Source organism: Salvia splendens, unplaced genomic scaffold (genome assembly GCF_004379255.2).
Source record: "Salvia splendens isolate huo1 unplaced genomic scaffold, SspV2 ctg444, whole genome shotgun sequence".
NCBI classification, from domain to species: Eukaryota; Viridiplantae; Streptophyta; class Magnoliopsida; order Lamiales; family Lamiaceae; genus Salvia; species Salvia splendens.
Genome location: NW_024599096.1, coordinates 40,095 through 49,173, shown reverse-complemented (window position 1 = coordinate 49,173; position 9,079 = coordinate 40,095). Strand labels below are relative to the sequence as shown.

The following is a 9,079-nucleotide window of genomic DNA, read 5'->3' as shown; positions in this document are numbered from 1 at the left end:
CTTTTAATATTTTTTTATATTTTTGATGTTAATTTGTAGCACGTCTCGCACCAGTCTTTTTCTAAAATAGAATTAAGAGAGAATGGAATGATATGTTAGAGTTGTTTTATTGAGCCTACAATGGGCTCACACATTTCCCTTTCTCCCTACTTTTATTCTAAGGCAGAGCCCACTTTTATATAATATGACTATTATGGCCCAACAACAAATATTATTAATGAGATAAATAAGTCGAACAACTTAATAAACTCCAAACTAACACCATCTCTAGTTTTAATAATTTACTTAGTTAATTTTAATAACCACACACGTTAGCATGTAAACATAATGTTATACAACATTAAATTCTTATATTACCATTGTAAATTAATTTTTTTAAAATGACTGTATAAAATAAATTATAGTGAAGAAACGAGGACATGAGATGCTGAACCACCAAGCCAATTTTTTATTGGAAGTCTTTTTAATAGTAGTATTTCCTTGCCTAAACCAATTCTTCAATTGGCTATTATTTGTCCTGTTTCGTGATCAAATTATATTACTCTTATTACGTAATTGACATTCGATTTAGAAGATAATATTTGACTTCAAATAGAAGTAGGTAGAGTTAAGGCGGCTATTAGACTATAATTAAAATACAATTGACATACAGCTGCCCCACTAACGGTAGGTAAATAATTGTATTGCTATTTATTTTGTCATGTGAAGATATATTAGACTATAATTAAAATACAATTGACATACAGCTGCCCCACTAACGGTAGGTAAATAATTGTTATTTATATTGTCATGTGAAGATATATTTGATTATTGAAAAAAGGTCCGTTATATCGTTAACTTTTTAAGTTGCTACTCCGCTAACTCATCAACGTAGTGTATTAAAAATTCAACACGATGACGTTAAAATACCAACACATAATATCAACACAATATATTGAAATGTCAAAGAAATTATGTGTTGATGTCATCGTATTGACATTTTTAATACACTGCGTTGATGAGTTAGCAGAGTTAGCAACTTAAGAAAGTTGACAATTGATCACCCCCTTAAAAAGAATATCTACCCATATAAACTCATGCTTGGTTAAATACTATAGTAAAATCAAGAAAATTACTAGTATAATATTTTCATAACAATTATTACAACAATGGTGGAATGCTCTGTTCATTCCTGAAGAAATTCTCTGAATCAACAATGGTTTTCACCCGAACAAGACGATCGAAATTGTCCTTGTAATACGGCTTCCCCCAAACGCTAGCTTGTTCATAACTTGTCTCACCATCAACGTTATTAACTCCGAGGTCAAGATCTCTGTAGTTGAGATACGCTTCCCTGGGCGAGCTCGACACATAAGGAGTCATGTATTCGTAATACCTTCGACTCCAGCTTATGTAACTATCCGCATCCGCAGCCTGAGAGTCTTGCCAGTAAGTGAAGTCAGCAAGTTTGTAAAGCACTCCACCTCTGTGAGGAAACGGAGTCTCCGATTCTGATATCTCTTCCATTCTTCCTCCGTATGGCACCATCCAGTAAGTCGTCTCGCCCGCTTCCGGTTCACGTAGCATGCTCACCATGTGTTTGATCACGTTCAAAGGAAGGGGTTTTCGAACGTAATCGGATTTGGCCTTATATTGTCTGAGACCGGGCCGGGTCCGGTTAAGGAGAGCCTCTAGTGGATTGATCGGCATTCGGTTGCTAAATAAGGTGGATTGGACCCAGCTCATTTCCGTGCAGTCTTTTCTCACTATCCCTAACTCAGGGAAGATTTCTTGCATGTACGAAACTAGTCTGTCCGCGCCGCCTTGGAACACTGACAAGAAGTTAACTATGACTGACGCGTTCGCCTGGGAAACGATGACACGGAAAAACAAATCTTTGTTGGCCTGTGGCACCACTGTTTGCCAGCGGTGCCACAATTCAGTGCCATTCTGTTTCTCAACATTCCTGTTGATTGAGAAAACAGTGACTGTTTTTGGTACATCCGCCAGCTGGACCTTCCAGGCAGTGATGATGCCGAAGCTGGCGGCTCCTCCGCCTCTGATTGCCCAGAACAGATCCTCGCCCATTGATTTCCTGTCTAGGATTTTTCCGTTGACGTCGATGATTCTTGCATCTATGACGTTGTCTGCTGCGAGGCCGTATTTTCTTACCAGTGCTCCGTAGCCTCCTCCACTGTAGTGCCCGCTGACGCCGACCGTGGTGCAAAGAGACCCGGGAAATCCCAAAGTGGGGCTCTTTTCGGCGATCCTGTAATACACGACACCGGTGGTTGCACCTGCTTCGATCCATGCTGTTTTCTTCTTGACGTCGACCATGACTTCGCTGAGATTGACCAAGTCAACGACCACGAACGAGACTTGCGAGATGTAAGACAGTCCCTCCATGTCATGGCCGCCGCTTCGGGTTCTGATCTCTAGGCCACTTTGTTTGGCACAGAGTATGACAGGCGGGATCTGAGATTCGTGATCTGGGGTTATGATCACTTGTGGTTTAGGAGTGGATTCCGACAAGAATCTTGAGTTTCGGATGGTGGATTTGAGGATGGAAGTGTAAGAAGAGTTTGAAGGGGTGTAAACAACGTTGGAAATGGAAGAGTAGTTGTGGCATGTTTGAGAGAGACATTGAAGAAAATCAGCAGAAGTTGGCCATGAGATGGACAAGATTGATAGAAGAAAGAATGAAAAAGTTGAGATTGAGGAAGTTTTCATGATTTATGATTTTGAGAAGAGGAGTTTGTTTGGTGTTTGAAAGTTATATTCATTGCACCCTATTTATAATACTAATTCTTAATGAGAAATGTTGTGCTTAGAAATGTTGATTCCCTATATTTCAATTTACTTTTTAAAAATCTTATAAGCAATGTAAGTGGTGTTTGTAAGTAATTCTCTCTAAATATTAGTGTCTTATAAGTAATGTATTACAGACACAATTATTCATTTTTTTCACAACTTATATATTTTTAAGACTTTACCTCTTAAAACTTTTTGAAATAGCTTATAATCTCCAAAAAGTAAAAACTTAATGCTAGTAGTTACCTTTTCTACCGCTTTTCAATTTTTTTGTCTTGCTTCAAGAATGCGCCTAATAAAAAATCAATAAGTCAAATATATGACAAAGATAATCACGCAACGACTAAAATTAGTACAAACGAGACAAATGCCCAAATAAAATAATATTATAATTATGTGAGACTTGAATCACAAACATTTTTTCTAATTTAAAAAATACATTTGTGCCATTACCAAATTCAAATTCAAATTCAAGTTCAAAATTCAATTCTAATCACATCATCATGACGATTAATGAGCACTGAATTATAAGTGGCGAAATTGAGTTCATATTTTGACAGGCAAACTCATTATGGATTATTGCTTTATTTTTTAATTTATTTCAAATTTTCCTTTGAGACTTATGAGTATATTCAAGCTTAAGGATTTATCACCAAAATATTAAATTTACGATTCGGATTTAAGCCTCATTATTAAACTTAACATACTTCGTTTAACTATTTTCTTATAAGAAAATGAAATTAATAAAAAAATTCACTAATTATATGTAATTAACTTTATTAAATACGTTTGGAATAAGTTTATCAAGTTCAAATCCGAATAATTCACGAATAACTCATTTTATCTAATTACTAATAAAAATATTCATAATGTTAAAATTAATGAATTTTACTTGAATAAAGAAAAGAATGGAAAATTGTAAGTTGAGGTTCAATTTGATCTGCTGCCTTCCATCATTGACCAAGTTAATCAGACAAAACCAAATCAAGAGACTGAAGAAGAGAATTTGGGACATGTAACAAAAGAAATGTTTATAATTGAATAACAAGAAAATGATTTTTAATACAATAGTCACGTAACAAAATAGTACAAGTACAAAAAGTTCATTAACTAAATAAACATAAACATTGGAATAAAATATGTAAATCTCCATACTCAAATATCTTAGACACACGGCAACGGCGGAATGCTTTGTTCGTTCCTGAAGAAATTGTCCGGATCAACCGCGGTCTTCACCCGAACAAGACGATCGAAATTGTCCTTGTAATACGGCTTCGCCCAAACACTGGCTTGCTCATAACTCGTCTCACCAACAACGTTATTCACTCCAATGTCGAGATCTCTGTAGTTGAGATACGCTTCCCTGGGCGAGCTCGACACATAAGGAGTCATGTATTCGTAATACCTTCGGCTCCAGCTTATGTATTTATCCGAATCAGCCGCCTCAGAATCTTCCCAGTAAGTCAAGCTAGCAAGTTTGTACAGTGCACCGGCTCTGTGAGGAAACGGAGTTTCCGATTCTGATATTTCATTCATCCTTCCACCATATGGAACCATGTAGTACATAGTCGCGTTTGCTTCCGGCTCGCGTAACATAGTCACCATGCCTTCAATCGCGGTGATAGGAACCGGGTTCCTGACATAATCGGACTTGGCTTTGAGTTGCCTGACACCGGTCGCGGTCCGGTTGAGCAGAGCTTCTAGTGGATCGATCGGCATTTGGTTGCTAAATAAGGTGGATTGGATCCAGCTCATTTCTGTGCAGTCTTCTCTTACTAGCCCTAACTCAGGGAAGGTTTCTTGCATGTATGAAACTAATCTATCTGCGCCGCCGAGGAAAACTGAGAAGAAGTTAACCTGGACGGTCGTCTCCACCCTGAGTACGATGACTCCGATGAACAAATCTTTGTCTGCTTGAGGCGCCACGTATTGCCAGCGGTGCCACAGGTCAACTCCGTTCTGTTCCTCCACGCTCCTGTTGATTGAGAAAACAGTGACGGTTTCTGGAACATCCAGCAGTTTGATCTTCCAGGCAGTGATCACGCCGAAACTGGCGCCTCCTCCGCCTCTGATCGCCCAGAACAGATCCTCGCCCATTGATTCCCTGTCGAGAATGTCTCCATTGACGTTGACGATTCTAGCATCAATTACGTTATCCGCGGCCAGGCCGTATTTTCTAAAAATCAAGCCGTAGCCTCCTCCACTGTAGTGCCCGCCAACACCGACGGTTGGAGCAATTGCCCCGGGAAATCCTAGAGTGGGGCTTTTTGCGGCAATATTGTAGTGTACAATGCCGGTGGTTGCGCCTGCTTCGACCCATGCGGTTTTCTCCTCGACCTCGATCGTTACCTTGCTGAGATTGACCAAGTCAACGATCACAAATGGGATTTTCGAGACGAAAGACAGTCCCTCCATGTCATGGCCTCCGCTTCGGGTTCTGATCTCCAGACCGGTTTTTTTGGCGCAACGTATGACCGAGGAGATCTGGGCTTCGTTTTTGGGGTTATGGTCACTTGCGGTTTGGGAGTGGATTCGGATGCGAATCTCGAGTTTTGTATAGAGGAATCAAGGACGGTCTCGAATGAAGGGTTCGAAGGAGTGTAAATGATATTGGTGATGGAAGAGTAGTTCTCACATTCTTGAGAGAGGCATTCAAGAAAGGATGAGACATTTGAGGCTGATGGTGGAGTTTCCATGGCTTATGATAGTATTTCAAGAAAATGTGCTCGTGTTTGTGTCTGTGTTTGTGTTCGTGTTTGTGTTTGTGGTGTTTGAGAGGAATGCATTGTGCACTATTTATAATGTTTTGTTAAGGTGGAAAGTTCCTTGAAATTGTATGAACATAACAAATGAACCAAGGTCAATTTTCCGAAGCAGAGACACGTTTAATAGAAAACTATTTGAATTTTATTAGGTCTACCTTTTTAGACTGCTCTGACCAATAATATTTCATGAGATATCAAATAAAATATCGATAATTCATTCTAGGATCCAAGTTGCATATTTATTATTATCTTATCCTAACTAGCTAAGCATCACAATCGTCACAAACATCACCATCAAACGAATCCCACGGCTGCCTTGAACATGGGTAACCATTAACTTGAGATATTTTTTTTTCACAATTTTGACAAATTTGACAATAAAATAAAATCAAGAGATTGATAGGAGCTTGTTACGGACTCAATTCTCACATCGACAAATCAGTTATGAGAACAACTGATGTGGTGGGGTATATAGACTGAATGAGCTCTCTCTCCTAACATACTAGTCTTTAAGGATGAGTTCTCCTGTTAGGTCTGCATCAGAGCTTAAGTCCCTTAATCGGACGTTGTTACGTTCTTTATTTGAGGGAACTATATGGTAGCAGAACTTTTCATTAAAATTTCTACGAAACACTGCAGTTGTATGGCTAAGGACATACTCCCCCGTCTCATTAAAAATGAAACTTTTTTTCTTTTTTTGGATTTTCCATTAAAAATGAAATATTTTTTTAAATGGAAACAACACCATCTATATTTTTCCATCTCTATTACTTTATTCTCTTCTAATTAACTCACAAAACAACTTTACATAAAATCACATGCTGAAAAACAAATGTTTCATTTCTACGTGATTTTTTTAATGTATAACCACAATGTAGTTTCTTGATCTCGAGCTTTCAGGAGTACCTTATGGAAGTTTTGAAAACTAGGTACACTTGAAGAAAAAAAACGGATAAAGACATATTTTATTCTATTAATCATGCTAATTTATGTTCTACAAAAAAGTGTATCCCAATTAAAATCAAATGATGCAAATGAAAGCAGACTTAGAAAGGCAAAAAAATTAAAATTTAGTGGACAACTTAAGTTCTCAACACACACTTTTCTTTGCTAGTGGGGCTTTATGCTGCAATATTGTAGTCTAGAAAATTGATGAGTCGAAATTCTATTGATAGCTACGTTTAGCTAATCATAATATATGAAATAAATTAAATATGCAACGTGAATTATTGATATTTTAATTGACTAGTCAAGGTAGCTCATGAAATTCTATTGGTCAAAGAAGTCTAGAAATAATAATAATGAATTTCGAATAGATACAAATAATGAAGCGTGTCTGCATTAAAATTGAATACATGTTTTATTTGATAAGTTTATACAAGAAACTTTCAATGGTCGAAAATTTCCCTTAAGAATTTTTGTAAATAGGTTGCAATGCATTAATTTCTCTCAAAAACACAAACACGGAGACACAAACATATACACAACACAAAGTCACAAACTCATTTTCTCAATATATCACAAACTATGGAAACTCCTTCAGCATAAAACGTCTCATCCTCCCTTGAATATCTCCTTCAACCCCTTCTTACGACTCAGGGCAGAACCATGATTTCAATTCAACGGGGGCAAAAATATATATAATAAGAAAATTTAAAAGTTTGCGGTGGGACATTTATAAAGGACATCAAACTTTTTTAAAAATTATATAACAAAATAATACTCCCTCCGTCCCGCACTATTTGCACTTATTTCCTTTCTGGGCGTCCCAAGTTATTTGCACTCTTTCCATTTTTAGTAACAATTTATACCTACAGCCGTAATTGTTGACTTTGTCTATCACTCATTCCTTAATCTCCGTGTCCAAAATGAAATGTGCGAGTAGTGCGAGACGGAGGGAGTACTATATAAAATATATTGAGGAGGGGCAAATGCCCCTTGTCTTCCCCTACTAGACCTGCCCCTGTTACGACTCCGTCCTAGATTCCACCGTACGAAACAAGAGACTAATCTGTGTCACCTCCTAAACTGCAAGTGATCATAACCCCAGGACAAGAAACCCAAAACTGATCTACATAATAAATAATGAGCTGGATCCAATCAACCTTATTTACCAACTAAATTTACATTAAAAAAAGGTTAAAAAGTTACAAGTTGAGAGTTGAGAGTTGTCACGATTGAATTTGATGTGGCTTGAAGTTGATGGGTTGATGAAGAACTCAATTTAGTTAGCTAAACGCATCTTCTTAATCTTAATATGTTGTGGAATTGAATCGTTGCAAGTATAAATGGAAAATTGATTTTTTTTAAGTCGAAGTATTTATTAGTACCTCAAGAATGTGATAGTGTTGTATTATGTAATTGTAATTATCCTCGACCTCTTCTAATCGATAGGATATTTTCTATTTACGACATCAATCACACATAAGTATCCCATATAATATAAAATTCATTATTGCTAATACTTGGCTTATTAAAATTGAACACTAGCAACCGTCACATTCATATCTTGTTCAATTATGTACCTATTCCAATCCTATAGCCGCCCCAACTCATCTTTGCATCATATTTTCTTGAATTAACTATATTTGATACGTATATATCTAAACAAATACTATTACTAGTCAAGCAAACATCAAGGAATATCTTAACCGATACCATGAATTAGTCTTGTACAAACTTTTCTAAAAATATAATTTTATTTAGGACTAAACAGCCAAAAAAAACAAAGAAGGTTCATTAATGATCCTTATTCAAAACTAAACAAACAAAAACAAAAATCTAAATCTAAATTCTTAAATATCCGCAACATAAGTCGATACCGGCGGAATGCTTTGTTCGTACTTGAAGAAATTGTCCGGATCAACGGCGGTTTTCACCTGAACAAGACGATCGAAATTATCCTTGTAATACGGCTTCCCCAAATACTAGCTTGTTCATAACTCGTCTCACCAACAATGTTATTCACTCCAAGGTCGAGATCTCTATAGTTGAGATACGCTTCCCTGGGCGAGCTTGACACATAAGGAGTCATGTATTCGTAATACCTTCGGCTCCAGCTTATGTAACTGTCCGTGTCCGCAGCCTCGGAGTCTTGCCAGTAAGTTAGGCCGGCTAGTTTGTAGAGTGCACCGGCTCTGTGAGGAAATGGAGTCTGCGATTCAGGTATTTCATCCATTCTTCCACCATACGGCACCATGTAGAAATAGTCTCGTCTGCTTCCGGTTCACGTAACATAGTCACCATACCTTCAATCGCGTCCAAAGGAACCGGTGTTCGGACATAGTCGGATTTCTTTGAGCTGTCTGATACCAGCTTGAGTCCGGTTGAGAAGAGTATCTAGTGGATCGATCGGCATTTGGTTGCTAAATAAGGTCGATTGGATCCAGCTCATTTCCGTGCAGTCTTCTCTCACTAGTCCTAACTCAGGGAAGATTTCTTGCATGTACGAAACTAATGCGTCAGCGCCGCCTTGTACACCGAGAAGAAGTTAACGAGGACGGTCGTGTTCACCCTGAAAACGA

The 9,079-nt window shown here is 37.7% G+C and overlaps 2 protein-coding genes across 2 annotated transcripts; both read right to left on the bottom strand.

Moving 5' to 3' along the window:
- Positions 1–1,140: 1,140 nt before the first annotated feature.
- On the bottom strand, positions 1,141–2,385 carry LOC121790235 (tetrahydrocannabinolic acid synthase-like). Its single transcript, XM_042188499.1, has one exon. It carries the CDS (start codon positions 2,383–2,385, stop codon positions 1,141–1,143), a length of 1,245 nt encoding a protein of 414 aa, XP_042044433.1.
- A 1,569-nt stretch (positions 2,386–3,954) lies between these two features.
- On the bottom strand, positions 3,955–5,205 carry LOC121790234 (tetrahydrocannabinolic acid synthase-like). The gene has a single exon (XM_042188498.1). It carries the CDS (start codon positions 5,203–5,205, stop codon positions 3,955–3,957), a length of 1,251 nt encoding a protein of 416 aa, XP_042044432.1.
- Between the last annotated feature and the right edge of the window lie 3,874 nt (positions 5,206–9,079).

What these genes read in the sequence shown, in the direction of transcription:
- LOC121790234 (XM_042188498.1), bottom strand. Translation starts at nt 5,205, where the DNA reads ATGGAGGGACTGTCTTTCGTCTCGAAAATCCCATTTGTGATCGTTGAC.
- LOC121790235 (XM_042188499.1), bottom strand. Translation starts at nt 2,385, where the DNA reads ATGGAGGGACTGTCTTACATCTCGCAAGTCTCGTTCGTGGTCGTTGAC.